The sequence below is a fragment of the Sylvia atricapilla genome, chromosome 1 (assembly GCF_009819655.1).
Source record: "Sylvia atricapilla isolate bSylAtr1 chromosome 1, bSylAtr1.pri, whole genome shotgun sequence".
Classification (NCBI taxonomy): Eukaryota; Metazoa; Chordata; class Aves; order Passeriformes; family Sylviidae; genus Sylvia; species Sylvia atricapilla.
In genome coordinates this window covers 297,266-317,630 of record NC_089140.1, presented here as the reverse complement: position 1 = coordinate 317,630, position 20,365 = coordinate 297,266, and the positions used below count along the sequence as shown (strand labels likewise).

The following is a 20,365-nucleotide window of genomic DNA, read 5'->3' as shown; positions in this document are numbered from 1 at the left end:
GCGCTGGCTCCGGGCTGCTTGGGGGGACGGGGCGCCCCAGCAAGGAGAAGCCAACACTGGGGGGTGACAGCGCGGGGTTAGGGCTCAGGGGAGGGTGGGGGGTCTGTCACAGGGCAGCGGGGGTCCCCGACACCCCAGGAAGCAGGAGGCAGCGCTGGGGGGGGAAGCTCTTTATGGGATACCAAACGCACATCACCCACGTACAGCAGCACCCTAGCAGAGGGCACACCCAGGACCCCCCAGCAGAGAAGGGTCGGGGAAGTAAGGAGAGGAGAGCGGGGGGTGTGCTCCCCCCTGGGGTCCCTGTGCCTGGTCCCGGAGGGTCCTGCCCCTCCACCAGCCCTGTGGCCCCGTGTCCTGGCGTTCCCATGTCCTTGGGAAGTTCCCTGGCCCCGGGTGAGCCCTGTGTCCCCAGGGGGAGCCCAAGCCCTCTCATCCACCCCCGGGCTGGGGGCCCGGGGGGTTGTGCCAGCCCCCGCAGCCAGGAAAGAACCTAATAAATACTGGGAGGGGGCTGCAGTTCAGGGGGCTCTGGGGCTGGCAGCCGCTGCGGGGGGCTGGGGGCTGCCCCCTCAGGGGGCTCTGGGGGATCGGGGGCCCTAGGGGGGGCAGAAGTCGGTGAAGTAGGGGTGCTGCAGGGCCTCCTCCGCTGAGATCCGCTGCACCGGATTGCACTTGAGCAGGTTCTGGGGGGCACGGGGGGCTGAGGGGGGAGCACGGACCCTCCCCATCCAAACAGCCCCCCAGGTGGGCAGGGGGCCGCGAGGGGCGAGGGCACCCACCCCCAGGAGCCAGAGCCCCCATGGGCTGGGCAGGGTGCCGCAGGTGAGGGACACGCGATGGGACATGAGCAGGGGACTGCAGACTGGGAGACACACCAGAGGTGGGCACCCAGGGGAAGGGGGGCACAGGCAGGGGGACAGAGGCGGGGTCTCACCTGCAGCAGGTCCCGGCCAGTCGCGTTCAGCTTGGGCAACCACGTTGACCAGGGAGGTGGTAGCTGGGTACATGGGGTAGGGCTGGGGACACACAGGTGACCCCCAGCTCCCCCAGACCCCCTCATTCCCTCTGACCCCCCGGGTCTCCCTGCTCTCACCTTGTAGTCCCGGAAGCTGGCCATGGCTGGCCACTGCTCCTCCGTCGGGGTCCCCAGCAGCGTGGGGACAGTCAATGGCCACCACTGGGACACCCAAGCACCTGCCCCCTGCCCAGCCAAGGGGGGGTCCCATTCCAAGGGATCCTCATTCTCAGAGCTCCCCATTCCCCAGGGGGTCCCAATTCTGCAGGGCTCCCCATTCCCGGGGGAGGTCCCCATTCCCGGGGGAGGTCCCCATTCCCGGGGGAGGTCCCCATTCCTGAGGGCTCTCCATTCCCAGGGGAGGTCCCCATTCCTGAGGGCTCTCCACTCCAGGATCTCCCTAGTCCCCCATTCTGGCCCATTCCAGAGGGATCACCATGCCCACAGGGTTCCCCATTCCCAGGGAATTCCCCATTCCCAGGGGAAGGCCCCACTCCTGGGGGCTCTCTATTCAAGCGTTTCCCCACTCCCAGTGGTCCCCATTCCTTTGGGTTCCCTATTCCCTGAGCTCCCCATTCCCACAGTCCGTTCTGGGGCTCCATTCCCAAGGATATCGGAAGATCCTCTTCAGCTGGTCATCCACGTCGTTGCCCGGGAAGAGGGGCCGTCCTGCGTTGGCCAGTTCTGGGGGGACAAGGGTGGTTCCCACAGGCCCCTAGCCCTTGTGGAGCCCCAGGTGCCCCTCCACTCCTCTGGCCCCCAGTGTACCCGCAAAGATGCACCCAGCTGACCACATGTCGATGGAGGTGGAGTAGAGCTTGGCACCGAAGAGAACGTCAGGGGGCCGGTACCACAGAGTGACCACCTGGGGAGGGACAGGGGCACTTGGACAGGGACAGGGGGAACCCAGCCCAGCCAGATGGGGCCAGGACCCCGAGCCCCACGAGCCCCATGACCTCCACAAGCCCCCGCTCACCTCAGCTGAGTAGCAGCGCACAGGGATGCCAAATGCCCGAGCCAGCCCAAAATCCGCCAGCTTGAGCTCCCGTTCTGGGGGACAGATGGGGTCAGCGTGGGGGACCTCACCTGTGTCCCCCACACCCCAGAGACAACGGCCCTGTTGCCTTTCCCAGCACAGGGAACATGGGAAAGATGGAACTGCAACTGTGGCTGGACAGACACCAGGTGTGACTCCCCAAGACAGACAGATAGACAGACAGACAGACAGACAGACAGACAGACAGGCCGCCCCCTATTTCCAGTGTGACCCCCGGGCACAGCCCCCGCTCCCAGGTGTGACTGCCCAGACAGACGGGCCCCTGCTCCATCACCCCTTCCCACTGTGACCCCTCCGCGCCCCCCGTGCCCCACCCTGTTGATGAGCAGGTTCTGGGGTTTCAGGTCCCGGTGCAGGACATTGCGGCTGTGGCAGAAGGCGAGGCCCTTCAGCAGCTGGTACATGAACGACTGTGGGAGAGCACAGGCGGGGTCCATCAGCCCCCAGCACCGCTGCACCCCAGCAGGGCACAGTCGGGACCCCGGGGGCTCCCCGGGACTCCCACACCCACCTTGACAATTCGGGGGTCCAGATCCCCGTTGCAGCTGTCGAAGTATTTCTTCAGGTCCTGGGGGAAGTGAGGAGGGGCCGCGTCAGGGGTCGCCGGGAGCGGTGCCCTCAGAGACCCCCGGGGACCCCGCGACCCTCCGGGGCCCCGTGCCTCCGCTGCTCACCTGGTCGCAAAACTCAAAGACCAGGGTCAGCTTCTGTCGCTGTGCAGAACGTCGTGGAGCCTGCGAGGAGGGGTTCCTGAGCCCCCGGCGCAGCCGGCAGAGCCGTCCCCGTGCCACGACCCCCAGCCCCCGCCACCCTCACCGTCACCTCCCGGTACCGACAATGTTCTTGTGCTTGAGCTCCTTGAGCAGGCAGATCTCCCGCGCGCCGAGCTGGGCACTCCCTGCGGAACACGCCGGGATGTGGGAGCGGGGGCTCCGCACGGGTCCGGGGGGGTCCCGGGGGGTCCCAGCCCCGGCTGCCCCCTCACCTCATCATCGTCGTCCAGCCGCACCCGCTTCAGCGCCACGATCTCGTGCGTCTCCCGGTTCTTGGCCTTGAACACGGTCCGTAGGTGCCTGCGGGGAGTGGAAGGGGGTCACGGCCGAGCCCCCGGTACCTGTACAGACATCATCGCCGGGCCCCACAGCACCGGGTCTCTGCGTACGGCTCCGGCTCTGCCGCACCTTCACCGATCTTCTCCAGCTTCTCGTATTTCTGCATCGCGCCGCGATCGGTCCCGGCCCGCCCCGGCCCCGGTCCCGGCCCCGCCACCGGCCCCCGCCCGCCCGCCACCCTCCCGGCAGCCCCCCGCGCCCCGCCACACCTCCCGGCAGCCCCCGCGCGGCCCGCCCACCTCCCGGCAGCCCCCGCGCGGCCCCGCCCCGCCACGCCTCCTGCCATGCCCCGCCCACCCGCCACACCCCGCCCCGTGGTTCCGGTTCGAGCCCCGGCTCCGCCCGCCCGAGTCCCCGCCGGACCCTCCGGGTCCCCTCGCCCGCCCTCCCCGGGACAGCGCCACTGCGCGGGCGCTCTGCGGGGATCCCTTACGGGGGAGGGTGTCCGCACCCGCTGCTCGGTGCCGGAAGGGGTGCGGACCCGCCCGGTGCCGCCCGCCCCGGCGCGCTCCCGCCGTTCCGCCCCGCGGAGACGCGCAGACCCGCCCGGGCGGCCGGACTGTCCGGTAAGCAGCGGCACCGGCGGCGGGATCGTGAGCGGAGGCGGTGGGTCTTGTCGGGGCGCAGCACGGCTGGTCCGGTCCCGGTCCCATCCCGGCTCCCCTACCCTCCCGGTGCCGCCGTCCCCGTCGGTGCTGTCCCGCTACCCCGCGCTGTCCCCGCCCACGCCTGCTCTAACCGAGCCCGCTCCGTTCCGCTCCCTTCTCTCCCGCCCCGCCCGCGCAGCTCCGGTCCCGGTCGTGTCCTGCCGCGCCCTGGCAGCCCCGGGTGCTCTGCTTTCCCCCGCTGCCTCCCCGGGGCCCTGCCGCGGCGCGGGGGTTCAGCGGGGCTGTGCCGTGTCCGGGGACTCCGCGGCTCCCAGCACATGCTCCGGGTGCCTTGGCTCCTGCGGCTGCAGGTGGAGCAATAAATACCCAGTCGCGGGCATCCGCAGGACCACCCCTGGACCCCCGTGGGCCCCCCTGACCCCTCCCGGACACCCCGGCACCACCATCCCCCCGGCCAGCAGCGATGCTGCCCGGGACCTTGAACCTCGGCCCCTCCCCGCCGCGCTGGGGCTCCGTGCACGGTGGGTCCCAGAGCCTGCTCTCGGGGTGACGATCGATCCCGGGGGCAGGGGGGGACCCTTCATCCATCGTCATCCCTCTGTCTTGCAGCGAGGCCGCTCCATGCGCTTCCCCCGCGGCGCCTGAGCCCGGCAGCCCTCGGCAGGTGAGTGACGCGGCGCTGGGAAGGGACCAGGTGTGTCCCTGTCACGCATCTGGAGCAGCCCTGCACCCACCCGCTCCCCGCGAGCGGAGGGGGTCCCAGGGGTCCACGGGACCAGGGAGGGGACTGGGATGGTGCAGCCGCCCTCCACCGTCCTGCTCCTGCCGGAGCGGAGGGTCCGGATGGGGCCCGGGCAGTCGCACGGTGCCCGCTGAGAGCCGCCGGGTGCCGGGGCACTGCCCCTTGCGAAACCATCCGGGGTTGAGCAACGCCGGGCACGGCTCCAGCCCGCGGCTCTCCCACGGAGCGTGTGCTCCCATGGCCCCGGAGTGCGTCCCCAGTGCGGGGGCAGCAGGTTTGGGGTGAGAGCACGTTTGGGGGGCTGCTTTGCCTGGGGCTGCCCCTCTCCCCAGTTGCAGAGACCCGTTTTTTTGTTGTTGTCGTTCTTCGATACGGTGTCAGGATTTGGGATTGCTCCGTAGTGGAATTCTGTTGGCAACTCCCAGCGCTGCGGGGAGGGCTCCGTGCCTGCCCCGTCCCCCCACGGAGGGAGCTCCAGTTGGGAACCTGCTGTCGAGCCCTTCGGGGTCGCTGCACCACTTCAAGCGGTTGCCAAAAATCCCGAGATTTGATCGTTCTAACGATCCGCTGGCACCGGCGCCTGCGCCTCCCCGCCGGCAGCCTTCCGCCCGCTCCCGGGGGCTCGGGCCGCTCTGTACCTGCTCTGGCCCCTGTCCTGGGCGGCCAAGGTCCAAAGGATGGCTTGGGGGACCCTCCTGGCACCTCCCGTGCCCTGGGCAGGGCTGAGGGTGACCCAGGTGCCACCGTGCCTGAGGGTGCCGTCCCAGCCGGCGGAAGGGAGGGGACCGTGGGAGCCGTGTCCCCGCGCCGTCCCCGTTTCAGCCCCCACAGTGACAGCCTGTCATTAGACGGGACGCGGTGGCCGCAGGGCCCGGGCTGGCTGCCCGAGGACGCCGCACTGGGGCATTCCAGGGGCGTGAGGCCAAGGGGTGGGCACACGCCTCACCCGAGGTGGGACCCCGCGCTTACGGAGGGGGTCATGTCCTCTGTGTCCCAAAGACGCCTGAGACGGGAGTGGGGTCGCCACGGGAGCCAAGGCGAAGGACTTGGCAGAGCTTCACTGTTGGATCTGGGGCTTGCCGCACGGAACAAAGCCTCGCGCTCCCGCCGCTGCTCCCGCGGGTTGTTTTCCTCCTGAGCCGGTATAAAACTCCTGGCAGCGCTCGGGGCTCCGGGCACGGCGCGGCTCCGGCTCCGGACACGCTCCGGGCGGGCCTCGCCCCTGCGCTGCCGGGCTCCCAGCCCCTTCCCGCCGGGCAGGACCCCGTCCGGGGGCGGTGGGAGCGGCGGGAGCCGCTGGAGCCTTACCGGATCGGCCGGTGATGGGGTGAGTGGAGCCTGTGCTGGGACCGGGGGTGGCACAGCGGGAGTGACACCTCCTCGGTGGGCTCCGACAGCCGTGGGTGGGTGGGTGGGTGGGCGTTGTCCAGCCCTGCCGCAGGCGACAGAGTGGTTGTCCCTGTGGCCAGACCACCGCTCTCAACGATGTCCCATCCTGCAGGGACCAAGCTGTCAGTGCTGGTGCGTGTCCCCACAGGACTGTGGGGGCAGCTGTGCCTGTCCCCTCCTGGGGCTGGGATGGGGACAGTGGCGGGGGCCACCGATGGCAATGGCAGGAGGCTCTTGCGGGTCTGGTGCTGCATGGGGGCTCCTGGGCTCTCTGAGGTGGCAGTGAGGGGGTGGAGGGCACCCTGGCACATCAGTGACAGTGGCAATGACAGTGGTAGTGGCACCATGTGGGTGCAGAGATTTATCTCCAGATCCGGTGGTTTTGAGGTTGTGGGCAGGGGTGTGTGGGCGGGGGAAGGTGAATATTTTTGGTGTTGGTTTCCGAAGTTTCAGTGAGGGAAGCTCTGCCGGGCGGGGGCCAGTGGTGTCTGGCCCAGCTCCATCCCCTGGTGTCCCACGGTGATGGGGGGTGCAGGATCCCGAGTGCTCCTGCTGGGTGGGACCCAGGGGCACACAGGGTGCCAGTAACACCCGGGGGGTTCCTGGAGCGGCCAGGTGAGACGGGGTGGGGACCAAGAGGCTGCAGGGAGCTGGGGCCCTCCCGTCTTTGGGGTTGGGCAGAGTGCTGGGGCACCCACTGGGCCTCCTCATTTTGGGGTGCTGGGGACTGGGGGTCTCCTGACTTCCCTCTTCCATGGACGTGTCTGCCTGGGCAATGGGCATGGCCTGAGCTGTGCTGGCCTCACCCCGGCTGTTCCTCCTGCTTGGCACACGCCGTGCTGGGGGTGCTGCCAGCAGGGAGGTCACAACAGACATGGGGTGCTCCTTGTCACCAAGGGGGCAGCTGGTGCCACCACCAAGGCTGGGAAACGTGCTGCAGGAGTCACCATCAGCCTTAACGCCAATGTGGGCACAAGCATGGGTGGCACATGTGTGTGCATTGAGCCCAGGGATGTGCCAGGTGACACAGTGGTGGCAGGAGATGTAGTGGCAGGAGTCATGGTCCTACTGCTACTGGGGGCACTGGCATGGGAGAGTGGGCAGGAGGATGTTTGCTGCCCTGGGGGTCCCCTGCTCCCAGTCTTGTCTCTTCTCATGGGTTTTGGGTCTGTGCTATGCGTGTGGCTGTCCTGGTGTGGACGTGTGAACTGGATCCTCAGGATGTGTGTGTCTCAGTGTGGACACGGTGTCCTGGTGTGGACAGGCTGCCCAGATGTGATTGTCCCAGTCCAGATGTGGTTGTCCTGGTGTGGGCAAGTTGTCCCGGTGTGGACAGTCCAGTCCAGGAGTAAATTGTCCTGGTGTGGGCACGTGTATCCTGATGTGGATGTGCTGCCTGCAGTGTGGGTGCCAGCGTCACTGTCCCACTTCCCCCTGTGCTCAGCCCGCTGCCCCAGTGATGGCAGTGCCGCTGGTGCCAGAGGTGGGTCCTGGCACAGGACGGCTCCAGGAGCTGGTGGGCCCTCGGGGGCAGCCCCCAGGCAGTGTGGGGCCGGGGCCGAGCCCTCTAATCACCTCAGCAGCTCAGGCAGGCCAGGGCCGGTCCCAGGAATGTGACTCCGGCGGCGCGGGAGTGGCCGTGCAGCGGTGCTGAGCGCCCGTGGCAGCGACAGGTCATTCCCGGCGTGGCCAGCGCTGGCAGCCAGCGGGATCGCGGTCCTGCCCCGCTTATCGGGGCGGCCCAGCCTCGCACAAGGGGCCATTGTGCTGTGGGGCCGGCGCGGGGCGCGGCTGGTGGCAGTGCCAGCACTGACACCGTCACGGTCCTGTCACCGCCGTGGCCACGGGTGAGTGTCCTGACCCCGCCGCTCAGGAGGAGGGCAAGGTGGTGGCACTGCGGCCATGTAGTGACGGTGGGACTGCCCCGGGCTGTCTGCTCTGGGCCTGTCCCCCCAAGCCAGGGTGCCAGAGCGTCCTGGGAGTGGGGTTAGCCACAGGGCACCGATCAAGGCTTGTCCTGGCCCCTTTCCACGGGGCTGGCGCGAGCCCTGAGCCCTTCTCAGCCACTGCTTGTCTGTGACTCAGCGACTGCAGTGGAAAGCAGAAGTGTCCCCCTGTGCCCCCCCCAGCTGTCCGTCATCCTTTCCAGCGGGGTCATGCCCCTGGCTCCCGAGCACCACATGTCCCCAAGTGTCACCATCCTGGCAGGTCCCTGCTGTGGCACCTGGGGTGCCAGGGGGCCAGGACCCCCTTTTGGGGTGTTTTGGTGAGAGCACGACGTTCCCGAGAACAATCCCAGTGTGTTCCCAAACTAATCCCAAGCTGCCCACGAGATTAAGCCCAAAAAGCTGCTTAGTGCCTAGAGCAGCGACACCGTCCTGTGCCGGCGCCCCGGGACACGCCGAGGTGGTGGCCCGGCACCACGACCCCCCCCGTGGGAGGGTCCCACCCTGAATTTGGGGGGGGGTTGAGTGCTGGCGGCGGCTTGGCGGGCGCCCCAGGAGAGCGGCGTGGCAGGGCGGATAATCTGCCTGCTGGAATGTGGATGTGCTGGCTCCGGCCCCGGACGGGAACGGGGATTAGGGAGAAGCCAGAGCAGGGTAGCACCGAATTTTGGGAAAAGGTGGGGTCCGGGGCCGTGGTGCGGCTCGATGCAGCCTTGGCATCCACCGACTCCTCTGGCCTCACCACGGCCACCGTGCTGGCACCCCAGCGGTGACGGTGACGAGGACAGTGATGCCACCCATGTGAGACGCAGTCATCCGTCACCACCCTCTCCGTCCCCCCCGTCACGTGGGGCCACCTCCCGTGGCAATAAACCCGGCACACCGGTGCCAGAGGGGTCAGCGCAGGGCCCGGGGAGCTGCCAAGGGGCAAATGTGGGTGGAAGCTGGGTTGGGCTGGGGAAACCGGGGGGAGTGCGGGGGGGTTCGGGAGGGTCGGGTGCTGCTGTGCCCCCCCCGAGTCTGGCACCCTGCCTGCACCCCACAGCGTTGGGTGCTTGCCCGGGGTCCCGCTGCCCCGACTCCGCTCCCCTCCCGGCGTTTGTCTTGGCCACGGCTCTCCCATTCCAACCGGTGGCCAAGACAAACCCGCCTGGAGCCAGCCCAGCCCGAGGAGGGGCAGCCCCTGGCCCCTGCCTGCGGCGCGGCTCTGGGGGACCCCCTGATCCCGCTCTGTGCCCCCAGGTTATGCTGCCCCGACAGCCTCCCCTGAGCCCCCGCGAGAAGGAAAAGGGCTAAGCCGGCCGTGCCGGGTGCCGTGCCGGCACCATGACCCACTCCCAGGTGTCTTCCGAGCTTCACCACTCGTCTCCTCAGCCTTCCAGAGCGTAAGTGGCAGCGCGGGGCCGGGCCGTGTGGGCTGGGGGATGAGAGGCCGCACCCCCGATGGTGCCTGCAGGGGTGTCACGGGTGTCACCGCACAGCCCCTGCTGCCGTGGTGCGCCTGTGGGATTCCCGACTGCCGGGCTGTGGGATGCCCGACTGCCGGCTGTAGATTCCCGACTGCCGGGCTGTGGGGATTCCCGACTGCCGGGCTGTGGGATTCCCGAACTGCCGGGCTGTGGGATTCCCGACTGTCGGGCTGTGGGATTCCCGACTGCCGGGCTGTGGGATTCCCGATTGCCGGGCTGTGGGATTCCCGACTGCCGGGCTGTGGGATTCCCGACTGCCGGGCTGTTGGATGCCCGACTGCCGGGCTGTGGGATTCCCGACTGCCGGGCTGTTGGATGCCCGACTGCCGGGCTGTGGGATTCCCGATTGCCGGGCTGTGGGATTCCCGACTGCCGGGCTGTGGGATTCCCGATTGCCGGGCTGTGGGATTCCCGATTGCCGGGCTGTGGGATGCCCGACTGCCGGGCTCTGGGATTCCCGACTGCCGGGCTGTGGGATTCCCGACTGCCGGGCTGTGGGATGCCCGACTGCCGGGCTGTGGGATTCCCGATTGCCGGGCTGTGGGATGCCCGACTGCCGGGCTGTGGGATGCCCGACTGCCGGGCTGTGGGATGCCCGATTGCCGGGCTGTGGATTCCGATTGCCGGGCTGTGGGGTGCCGGCAGCGCCCGTAGCACCCAGCCCCGCCTCGCTCAGGTGTGGGGCAGGGTTGTGGGGCGCCGGCAGTGCTGGGTGGCACCTGCCCCACGGCAGCTCCCCGGGGCAGGCCGGGCCGGCTGTGCCAGGGCGGCGGGTGCCCTTGGGGCGGCGCGGTGCCGGTGCCGCTGGTGGCACGGCCGCGGCGGTGCCCGCGGTGCCAGCACTGCCCTGGCGACGGGTCCCGGGCCGAGTTAATGATTGACCCCCGTGTCACGCCGCGGCCGCCCGGTGCTGTTGGCACTGCCTGTCGCACGCACGTGACCGGGGATGGGACCGGCCCCATCCTAATGGAGTTCCTTCGGGGCTCCCAGGTAAGCTGCGGCCCGGGGGGCTGCCGGGGGCTCTCTCTGCCGTGCCACCCCAGGGCACAGTGCCCACCTGTGCCACGGTGACGCCAGGTGCCAGACAAAGGAGTGTTGGGTGCCGCTGGGGTGCGGGATGAGGCCTGGCAGGTTTGGGGCCGTGGGCCATGGCCAAAAAGGCTTAGGGGGTCTGGGGCATCAAAGGGGTCACGGGGAGGGTGGAAGGGATGTGGCAGGAGTGGGGGATGCAGGTGCAGGACGTGGCCTAATGCCACTGCTGCCAGCACGTGGCAGCCTCTGTGTGCCAGGGTGGTGGGTGTGATGGGGTGGCGTGGGTCATCACCTGGGTCACCCCCTGTGACCTGCTGGGTTACACCCCCTGGGGGGTCCTGTGGTCACTGCGCAGAAGGGATGGGTGTGGGACACCTGTGCCCACACCTGATGCCTGATACCTGAGGTTCATGTGGGGTGGCCATAGCGCAGCGCTGGACCAGCAAGTGCTTGTGGGGTGGCCCACTCGGGTGATGGGAGCTCCCCCACCACTGCCCAGGGGGTGTCCCTTCGGGCAGATCCTGGTGCTTGGGGTGTCCCTGTCCCCCCTTGTCCCCCGACCCCGGGTCCAGGACCTGCCGTGTGCCGGGGTCACAGGGTGGGGGCCGTGGCTGTGCAGCCCCCGCAGGGGCTGAGCGGTGCCCCACTGGGAGGGGGTTTACCGGGGGCTGGGAGCGCGGCCGTGGGGTCGCTGCGATCCGGGGGCAGCCTGAGCTCGGCCGGGGGAGCCGGGGGTTCGTGGGGGCCGGGGCTCGGCGGGAGGGGCCGGTGCGCCCCGGGGTGTTGGTGCGTCCCGAGGGGCCGGGGCTGGCGGGGGGATCGACGCATCCCGAGTGGGACCGGTGCATGCTGTGGGGCCCGGTGCATCCCGGGGGCAGTCGGTGCATTCCACGGCGGGGGGGCCGCTCGCTCCGGGGCCGCCGCCGGTGCCGCGGTGCCGCCGGTGCCCTCTGCTTTCGCCGTCACCTTGAGACGGGCGCGAGGCGGCTCCGTCAATATTTGGCGAGGCCGGGACGGAGCCGCCGCCCCCCCGGTTCCCTCCCCGGCCCCCCCCTCGCTCTTCTCCCCCCCCCGCCCCGGCCCCATCCGCGGCCGGTCCCGCCGCTCCGATAAAGCGCTGCGGGAGCTGCGGAGGGAGCGGCTCCGCCATGACTCAGGTAGGACCGGCCGAGGACGCGCCCCCCGCAGCCTCGCAGCCCCTCCCGCGCTCCCCAGCGAGCCTCCGCAACCGCCTGCCCCGCATCCCCGTATCCGCCCCAGCTCCGCATCCCGTGTCCTCGCACCCCCCTCAGTCCCGCATCCCCCCCACAGCCCCCCTCCAGCACCCTCCGCTCCTTCACATCCCTCTACGCCCCCAGCCCCGCGGCCCCTGCCGCCCCCCGCCCCGCAGCCCCGACCCCCGCGCCCCCCTTGCCCCCCAGCACCCAGGGGCGGGTGCAGCAGCAGCCCTGGGCGGGGGGCACGGAGCCGGGGGCTCTGCCGGTGCAGGGACAGCACCGGGGGTGGGCGGGGGGCACGGAGCCGGGCACGGCCCTCGGGGTGCCGAGGCTGTACAGGGGCACGGCGCTGCTGCTGCGGGTCGCAGCTCGTAGGAGAGCAGGGCGCCGGGATACCCAGGGGCACAGCCCCGGGGCCCGGAGCTGGGCTGCTGTGGCACAGCGGGTGAGGGGAACACAGCACAGCGCTGAGGCTGGGGCTGCTGGGGGTGTGCGGGTGTTGATGCAGGGGGTGCCCCAGCCCAGGGCACGGGGGTGCGCAGCCCTTGGGTGTCTTTGGGGCGTCAGAGAGCCCCTGTCCGGGGCACCCGTCTCACGGGGCTGCATGGCCGGGGCACGCTGCGGGGTCGGTGGCGTGGCGGGCGGCGGGGCCAGCGCCGCCCTGTGCCCGCTCATCCCCGCTGCGGCCCACAGCCCGAGCAGGAGGCGCTGGGCGCGGCTCACCTGCCTTCGGGGATGAGGAGGAGGAGAAGGACCTGAACAAGGCCCTGGGTGTGGAGCGCTTCGAGGAGATCCTGAACGACGCTCACCCCCGCAACGCTGAGGAGGCCGGGCGCAGCTACGGCGAGGAGGATTTCGAGTGTGAGCGGGGCCAAGGGCGGGCACGGAGCAGGGAACGGGCAGGGAGCGGACAAGGGGCGAGCAGGGAGTGGGGAACTGGCAGGAAATGGGCAAGGAGCACAGCACCAACTCCCAGTCCCCCCAGACCACCGCCAGTCGTCCCACCACATCCACCACCCGCTCTCCACGCACCTGCCCCCTGACGCCCGCCGCAAGAAGGGGATCTCGAAAAAGGGCAAAAAGAAGGCCCGGCGTGCCTCTGTCCCCGGAGAGACCCCCACCATCGAGGAGGCTGAAGAGGATGAGGATGACGCGTGCGACACGGAGACGGAGCGCTCGGCGGAGGAGCTGCGGCAGCCCGGGCCATCCGAGGCGGTGCAGGTGAGGGCGGGGCTGGGGTGGGGGCAGCGCTGTGCCCCCCAGCTCAGCATGTCTGGGCACGGCTGGGGCACCAGAGGAGCCGGGGCCAGTGCTGCCCACGGCCGGGGGGATGTGGCTGCCCAGCAGCCGGCTCACCCGCTGTCCCCCAGTTCTTCCTGCAGGAGGATGAGGTGGCTGAGCGCCGGGCAGAGGAGCCAGCGGCCCCCGCGGCGCTGCCTGGCTCCCCCCCTGAGCCCCGAGCGGGCATGACCCCGAAGGAAGCCCAGGCCAGCAGGTGAGCTGGGGTTGGGCCGTGCTGGGGCTCCTGGGGAATGGGCAGCATCCTCTGGCCGCCCCATGGCAGGGTTGGAGGCTGGACAGCCCCTTCTGGTACCCCGTGGCAGGACTGGGATGCAGAGGGGGGCTCAGCACTGAGCTGGGCTCCTGCCTTGCAGCCCTGATGCGGAGCAGAGGGCTCCGGGGGAAGGGGCGGCCGCTGAGGCTGGGTCCCCGGGTCGCCCTGCCCCGAAGTCACAGCCGGGGCACCGGAGCTACAACCTGCACGAGCGGCGCTGCATCGGCAGCATGACGGCTGCGGAGCAGGACCGGTACCAGAAGATGCCCACAGACGAGTCGGAGGCGCAGACGCTGGCCTCGGCTGACCTGGACTACATGAAGAGTGAGTGGGGGCTGTGCACCTGGGGCTGTGCTGGTGGCCACTCTGTGTCGGGCAGGTGGGCTGGGACAGTGGGGCAGGCAGTGCCGGCGGAGTGAGGCTGGGGACAGTGGACCTGGGGGCCTGGCATTGCTCAGGGTGGTGGGTTTGGGACAGTGGGGCTGGCAGTACCAGGCTGCCTTGTGGCTGCAGCCAAGCTGGGCTGGGTGCAGGCACTGACCCTACTCCCAGGGCTAGGCACAACCACAGGGGACCCATCCCTGGTGCTGGGGCTGGGCTGAGTCCCTGTTGAGTGATGCCAGGAGCTGAGCCTGGGGCACCTGGAGCAGTGACAACTTTAGCAGTGGTGGTGGCTCTCCTGGGCACTTACCAGCTCCAGGGATTCACAGTCCAGGACTCTCAGGGTGGCAGGTGATGCTGTTGCTGTGGAGCTCCCAGGGGAGTGCAGCCAGGGCAGAGCCCATGTGCCAGTGGGCATGGGTGGGCCTTGGCACATAGGGAGCAGATGAGCCCAGTGCCAGGAGCAGGAATCAACCGCTTGGCATTGCTGGTGGTGACCCAGCGACCCCCCAAGCTGCAGCACTGGCCCCCAGCACTAGGATGATCCCTCTGCCCTGAGCTATCCCAGGCAGGATACATCCTGCAGCTCTCCACGGCTGCCCGTGCCGGGGCTCAGTGTCCCCTGTGCTGGGGTCTGAGGGCCCCTCAGACTGGCCACCCCCAGCGTTGCTGTCCCCCCCTCAGGTCACCGCTTTGAGGATGTGCCAGGTGTGCGGCGGCACCTGGTGCGGAAGAGTGCCAAGGCACAGATGGTGCACGTCAGCAAGGGCCACAAGGAGCCCAGCACGCGGCAGCGCAAGCAGGACCGGCAGCCCCACGAGGTGCAGGGTCCCGGGGCAGGGGACGGGCAGGGGTGGGGGGCCCTGGGGTCCCAGCACTGACCCAGCCGTGCTGCAGGTGTTTGTGGAGCTGAACGAGCTGGTGGTGGACAAGAACCAGGAGCTGCAGTGGAAGGAGACGGCGCGCTGGATCAAGTTTGAGGAGGATGTGGAGGAGGAGACAGACCGCTGGGGCAAGCCTCATGTGGCCTCCCTCTCCTTCCGCAGCCTCCTGGAGCTCCGCAAGACCCTGGCCCACGGTAGGGAGGCGGAGACCACCCTGTAGGGCCCGTGGTGAGGTGGGGTCCTGTCCCTGCTGGCCTCAGCCCCCACTCCGTTATCCAGGGGCCGTGCTCCTGGACCTGGACCAGAAGACGCTGCCAGGGGTGGCTCACCAGGTGGTGGAGCAGATGGTCATCACGGACCAGATCCGGGCCGAGGACCGTGCCAATGTGCTGCGGGCACTGCTGCTCAAGCACAGGTGGGCCTGGGGGGCACAAACACAGCCCCTTTTCCCCGGACTCTGCTCCCTGAGCTGTGGGGCTGATGCTGTCCCTGGGATCCTGGCAATGGCTGTGCCGTCGGGCCACCACGGACAGCCCTGGCCCTGTCCTGCAGCCACCCGAGCGACGAGAAGGAGTTCTCCTTCCCACGGAACATCTCGGCGGGCAGCCTGGGCTCCCTGCTCGTGCACCACCACAGCACCAACCACGTGGCTGAGGGCAGCGAGCCGGCCGTCACCGAGCCCCTCATAGCTGGCCACGCCGGCGAGCACGAGACGCGTGTCGACGTGGAGAGGGAGGTGGGTGTGCCGTGGGCCCCCAGCCCTGCCCGTGCCCTGGGGAAGGGCCCTGACCCCGGTCCCCCTCTGTCCCCACAGAAGGAGGTCGTCACTCCCACGCCCCCCGCCGGCATCACTCGCTCCAAGTCAAAGCACGAGCTGAAGCTGCTGGAGAAGATCCCGGACAACGCTGAGGCCACCGTGGTGCTCGTGGGTATGGAGGGGTGGGCAGGCCAGGGCTTGCTTGGGGAGCGTGTACCAGGCACCCCGGTGACCCCTGTGCCCCTTGTGCCCCTCCCCAGGCTGTGTGGAGTTCCTGGACCAGCCCACCATGGCCTTTGTGCGGCTGCAGGAGGCAGTGGAGCTGGACGCGGTGCTGGAGGTGCCCGTGCCTGTGCGATTCCTCTTTGTGCTGCTGGGGCCCAGCAGCACCCACATGGACTATCACGAGATTGGGCGCTCCATCTCCACCCTCATGTCCGACAAGGTCCGTGCCCCAGGGCGCTGGGGTCCTGCCGGGGTGGGGGGCTCAGGCTGTGCCAGGCTGGGGGCTTGGGGCTGTACCAGGGTGGGGGTTCCTCTGCTGGGGAGGGGGCTTGAGGCTGTGCTGGGCAGAGAGTTGTGCCAGAGCTGGGGGTTCAGGGTCCTGCTGGGACTATGGTCTTGAGACACCACTAGATTAGGGGCTTGGGGCTGTGATGGGGCTGGAAGCTCAGGACTCAGATGGGATGGGATGGAGGGCTCAGATTATGCCAGTGCTGGGTCTCAGAGAAATGTCAGGATGAGAGCTTGGAGTCCTGTTGAGACTGGAGTCCTGTCTGGGCTGGGAAGCTTGGGGCCGTGCCAGGATGCCAGTTAGGTCTTGCTGTGTTGGGGTCTCATGGCCATACTGGGGTGGGGGCCAGGGCTCTGCTGGGGTTGGGGGCTCAAGGCCATGCCAGGACCAGGGCCGTCCTGAGGCCATGGGCATGGACCTGTGTGACACTGGGCGCTCAGGACAGAGCTGTGGCGTGGGCACTGACCTGCCGTTGCCCCACAGCAATTCCACGAGGCCGCGTACCTGGCCGACGACCGTCACGACCTTTTGAACGCCATCAACGAGTTCCTGGACTGCAGCGTGGTGCTGCCGCCATCCGAGGTGCAGGGTGAGGAGCTGCTGCGCAGCGTCGCCCACTTCCAGCGCGAGATGCTGAAGAAGAGGATGGAGCAGGAGCGGAGGCTGCTGCTGGAGCCCAAGTCCCCTGAGGAGAAAGGTGCCAGGGGCAGGGCTGGGGCCAGGGCTGGGTTTGGGGTGTCCCAGCTGTTGGGGTCTTACTGTCTGTCTGTCTGTGCATCTGCCTGTCCCCAGCATTGCTGAAGCTGAAGGTGGTGGAGGACGAGGCCGAGGAGGAGGATGACCCCCTGAGGCGCACGGGGCGCCCCTTCGGGGGGCTGATCCGGGACGTGCGGCGCAGGTACCCCCAGTACCTGAGCGACTTCCGCGACGCGCTGGACCCCCAGTGCATTGCCGCCGTCATCTTCATCTACTTCGCTGCGCTGTCGCCTGCCATCACCTTCGGGGGGCTGCTGGGTGAGTGGGGCTGGGGGGCTCAGGGGCAGTCGGGGGGCTGCAGGCGGTGCCGGGCACTGCCCCGAGAATGTGCCATGGGGCAGGGCTGTGACGCCGAGGCCGAAGGGCCCGTCCTGATGGTGTGTCTGAGCCTGTCCTGCCGCAGGGGAGAAGACCCAGGACCTGATCGGGGTGTCGGAGCTGATCATCTCCACGTCGCTGCAGGGCGTCCTCTTCTGCCTGCTGGGTGCTCAGCCCCTGCTTGTCATCGGCTTCTCGGGGCCGCTGCTTGTCTTTGAGGAAGCCTTCTTCACGGTGAGGTGCTGGGGTCTGCCCTGGGGGCTGGGGGAGACACCACCACCCCAGCCCCACTGCCCAGGGCAGGCATCCCCACAGCCCTCCTGCCAGGGCTCTGCCCCACTGCCCAGGGCTCCGTCCAGCCCTGCGACCATCCTGACACCCGTCTGTCCATCCGTCTGTCTGCGTGGCTGGGCAGTTCTGCACATCCAATGATCTGGAGTACCTGGTGGGGCGCGTCTGGATCGGCTTCTGGCTCATCCTCATCGTGCTGGTCATGGTGGCCTTTGAGGGCAGCTTCCTGGTGCGTTTCGTCTCCCGCTTCACCCAGGAGATCTTTGCCTTTCTCATCTCCCTCATCTTCATCTATGAGACCTTTTCCAAGCTGGCCAAGGTGAGCTGTGGGGGATGAGCCGAGGGGGCTGTGGCAGGGCCGGGCAGGATGGGGCTGAACATCCCATCCTCCTGCTCCAGATCTTCCAAGAGCACCCACTGCATGGCTGCCTGAGCGCCAACAGCTCGGCTGACGCCTGGGGCAACGGCAGCGTGGCCGTGGCCAACACCACAGCCCTGGCCACCAGCCCGGCTGCCCGCAGTGCCACCAAGGTCACAGGGCAGCCCAACACGGCACTGCTCTCCCTTGTGCTCATGGCCGGCACCTTCTTCATCGCCTTCTTCCTGCGCAAGTTCAAGAACAGCCGCTTCTTCCCCGGACGGGTGCGTGGGGACGGCCGTGTGGCCGTGGGGCTGGGGTGAGCCCAGGGGCCATGGGGCTGGGACGAGCCCAGAGGGGCTGGGGTGAGCCAGGAGGGCTGTGACCAGGCTGGTGCTGGTGTTCCCCCAGATCCGGAGGCTCATCGGGGACTTTGGGGTGCCCATCGCCATCCTGGTGATGGTGCTGGTGGACTACAGCATCCAGGACACCTACACACAGGTGAGCAGCCACCCGTCCACGGCCTGGGCAGGGCACCTAACCCCACACCCTCTTAGGGATCCCTGTGCCCTGTCCCACTGTCCTGGCTGTGGGTCAGCAGCTCCATCTGTCCCCACCATGGCTGCACTTGCTTGGCCACCTCTGGCTCCCAGGATCTGACCTTCCCTCTCCCTCTGAGTCTGGCTTCTGTGGGTCCATGTCCCCCTCTATCTATGACTCCATGGGCCATGACCATGGAGTCATGTGAGGCTGGAGCTCTCAGCATTTGTCTCCCTCACCCCCTGCAGAAGCTGAGTGTGCCCAGTGGGTTCTCAGTGACAGCCCCAGACAAGCGGGGTTGGGTGATCAACCCCCTGGGGATGCAGAGTGCCTTCCCTGTGTGGATGATGGTGGCCAGCGGCCTCCCCGCCATCCTGGTCTTCATCCTCATCTTCATGGAGACCCAGATCACCACGTGAGCGCAGTGGGGCCGGGCAAGGGGCATTGGTGGGGCAAGGGGGAGCCTGTGCTGTGCCAACCATCTGCCCTCGTGCCCAGGCTGATCATCAGCAAGAAGGAGCGGATGCTGCAGAAGGGCTCCGGGTTCCACCTCGACCTCCTGCTCATCGTGGCCATGGGCGGCTTCTTCGCGCTCTTTGGGTTGCCCTGGCTCGCCGCGGCCACCGTGCGCTCGGTGACCCATGCCAACGCCCTCACCGTCATGAGCAAGGCTGTGGCACCTGGGGACAAGCCCAAGATCCAGGAGGTGAAGGAGCAGAGGGTCACCGGGCTGCTGGTGGCCGTGCTTGTTGGTAGGTCTGGCCCTCGGGACCCGGGGGGACTGCAGGGCAGTGGGGAGGGGGCAGCGTGGGGAGGGGCTGGGGGGCCATGGGGGCTGCGGTGGGAAGGGGGCAGTGTGGGGAATGGAGCTGGGGAGCCATGGGGGCTGCGGTGGGGAGGGGGCAGTGTGGGGAGGGGCTGGGGGGCCATGGGGGCTGTGGTGGGGAGGAGGCAGTGTGGGGAGGGGCTGGGGGGCCATGGGGGCTGCGGTGGGGAGGGGGCAGTGTGGGGAATGGAGCTGGGACACCCTGAGCCCCTGCTGAATTTGTGTGGCCATCATTCCCCAGGGGACACAGGGATGTGGGACCCTCCCCATGCGGGGGGTTCAGTGGGCAGGGGGAAGTGGGGCTGGAGGGCTGTGCTGAGCCCCCACCCCAGGCTGACACTGCTCTGGCCCAGGGCTGTCCATTGTCATCGGGGACCTGCTGCGGCAGATCCCACTGGCCGTGCTCTTCGGCATCTTCCTCTACATGGGTGTCACCTCCCTCAATGGCATCCAGTTCTACGAACGCTTGCAGCTGCTGCTGATGCCCCCCAAGCACCACCCTGATGTCACCTATGTCAAAAAGGTGGGGAGGGGCCTGGGGAGGATCCTTAGGGGCGGGACCCTTGCCCGGGACAGCAGCCAGGCTGGGGTACCCTTGGGAGCACTGCAGTGTCTGCAGGACAGAGCCGTGTTTAGGGGGGCAGAGGAGGACAGAGTAGGGACCCTGGGGCAGCCAGACCCCGGCGGGGCCGGGGGCCGTCTCTGGGGGTGTGGGTACCCCTGGGCCGAGCTGTGCCCGCGGCGGGAGGGGGACACAGGGCCCGGCTGGGCACCTCAGCACTGACACCTCTCCGTGCCCAGGTGCGCACGCTGCGCATGCACCTGTTCACCGGGCTGCAGCTGGCCTGCCTGGCCGTGCTCTGGGCCGTCATGTCCACTGTGGCCTCCCTCGCCTTCCCCTTCATCCTCATCCTCACGGTGCCGCTCCGCATGTGCCTGCTCAGCCGCATCTTCACCGACCGGGAAATGAAGTGTGTAAGTGGCTTTGTCGCCTGTCCCCGGGGGGAGGCGGGGGGCGGCGGGCTCCTGGGGGCGGCAGGGCCGGGGGTCCCTCGCTGCCCCTCAGCCGCCGTGTCCCGCAGCTGGACGCAGCCGAGGCCGAGCCCATCCTGGACGAGCGGGAAGGTGTGGACGAATACAACGAGATGCCGATGCCGGTGTGACGGCGCCAGCGGCTCACGGCTGGCGGGGGGCGCCGGGCACGGCTGGAGCCCGCACCGCGGGGACAGGGGCTCCCCAGGCCCTCGGAGGGCACCTGCCAAAGAGACGCCGGCCCCGGGCTCGCCCCCGCGGTACGGCCCCGCGGCCACCTGCCGCCCACCCCCGGGACTGAGCCCCCCGCAGCCCCTCGGCTCCCGCCCGGCACCCCGGCGGCAGCTGAGCCCCCGGGGTTTATGGAACAGGCAATTCAAAGGCAATAAACGGCTTTATTCTGAGCACAGGGCTCAGGGCAGAGGTGCTGGGGGACCCCCCTGCCAGGGGGACTGCTCCGAGCAGTCCCTGGGGGGGCTACCGAGGTGGGGGCTGGGGCCCCCTCCGCTGCCTTCGACTAATAAAGAGACCGGACTTTGCACATTTTCACCAGTTTTATTGGA

At 68.9% G+C, this 20,365-nt stretch overlaps 2 protein-coding genes across 2 annotated transcripts; one reads left to right on the top strand and one right to left on the bottom strand.

Moving 5' to 3' along the window:
- Positions 1 to 478: 478 nt before the first annotated feature.
- CDK5 (cyclin dependent kinase 5) lies at positions 479 to 4,776 on the bottom strand. The gene is given in 17 exon segments (XM_066341200.1): positions 479 to 686; positions 938 to 973; positions 975 to 1,019; positions 1,097 to 1,157; positions 1,633 to 1,702; positions 1,787 to 1,883; positions 1,995 to 2,068; positions 2,350 to 2,485; positions 2,587 to 2,643; positions 2,750 to 2,784; positions 2,787 to 2,809; positions 2,898 to 2,955; positions 2,958 to 2,973; positions 3,061 to 3,157; positions 3,263 to 3,726; positions 3,728 to 3,819; positions 4,530 to 4,776. Coding segments are annotated over 17 exon segments (1,695 nt in total). The 3' UTR covers positions 479 to 599.
- SLC4A2 (solute carrier family 4 member 2) lies at positions 3,525 to 20,345 on the top strand. Its single transcript, XM_066312957.1, is given in 26 exon segments — positions 3,525 to 3,753; positions 4,405 to 4,459; positions 9,115 to 9,232; positions 9,235 to 9,257; positions 12,284 to 12,302; positions 12,305 to 12,451; positions 12,576 to 12,811; positions 12,961 to 13,085; positions 13,246 to 13,469; positions 14,211 to 14,347; positions 14,424 to 14,604; positions 14,690 to 14,825; positions 14,963 to 15,146; positions 15,225 to 15,339; positions 15,428 to 15,612; positions 16,165 to 16,378; positions 16,474 to 16,695; positions 16,841 to 16,989; positions 17,171 to 17,365; positions 17,446 to 17,688; positions 17,816 to 17,905; positions 18,193 to 18,359; positions 18,443 to 18,696; positions 19,124 to 19,293; positions 19,572 to 19,745; positions 19,853 to 20,345. Coding segments are annotated over 24 exon segments (3,705 nt in total). The 5' UTR covers positions 3,525 to 3,753; positions 4,405 to 4,459; positions 9,115 to 9,198; the 3' UTR covers positions 19,934 to 20,345.
- Positions 20,346 to 20,365: the final 20 nt, after the last annotated feature.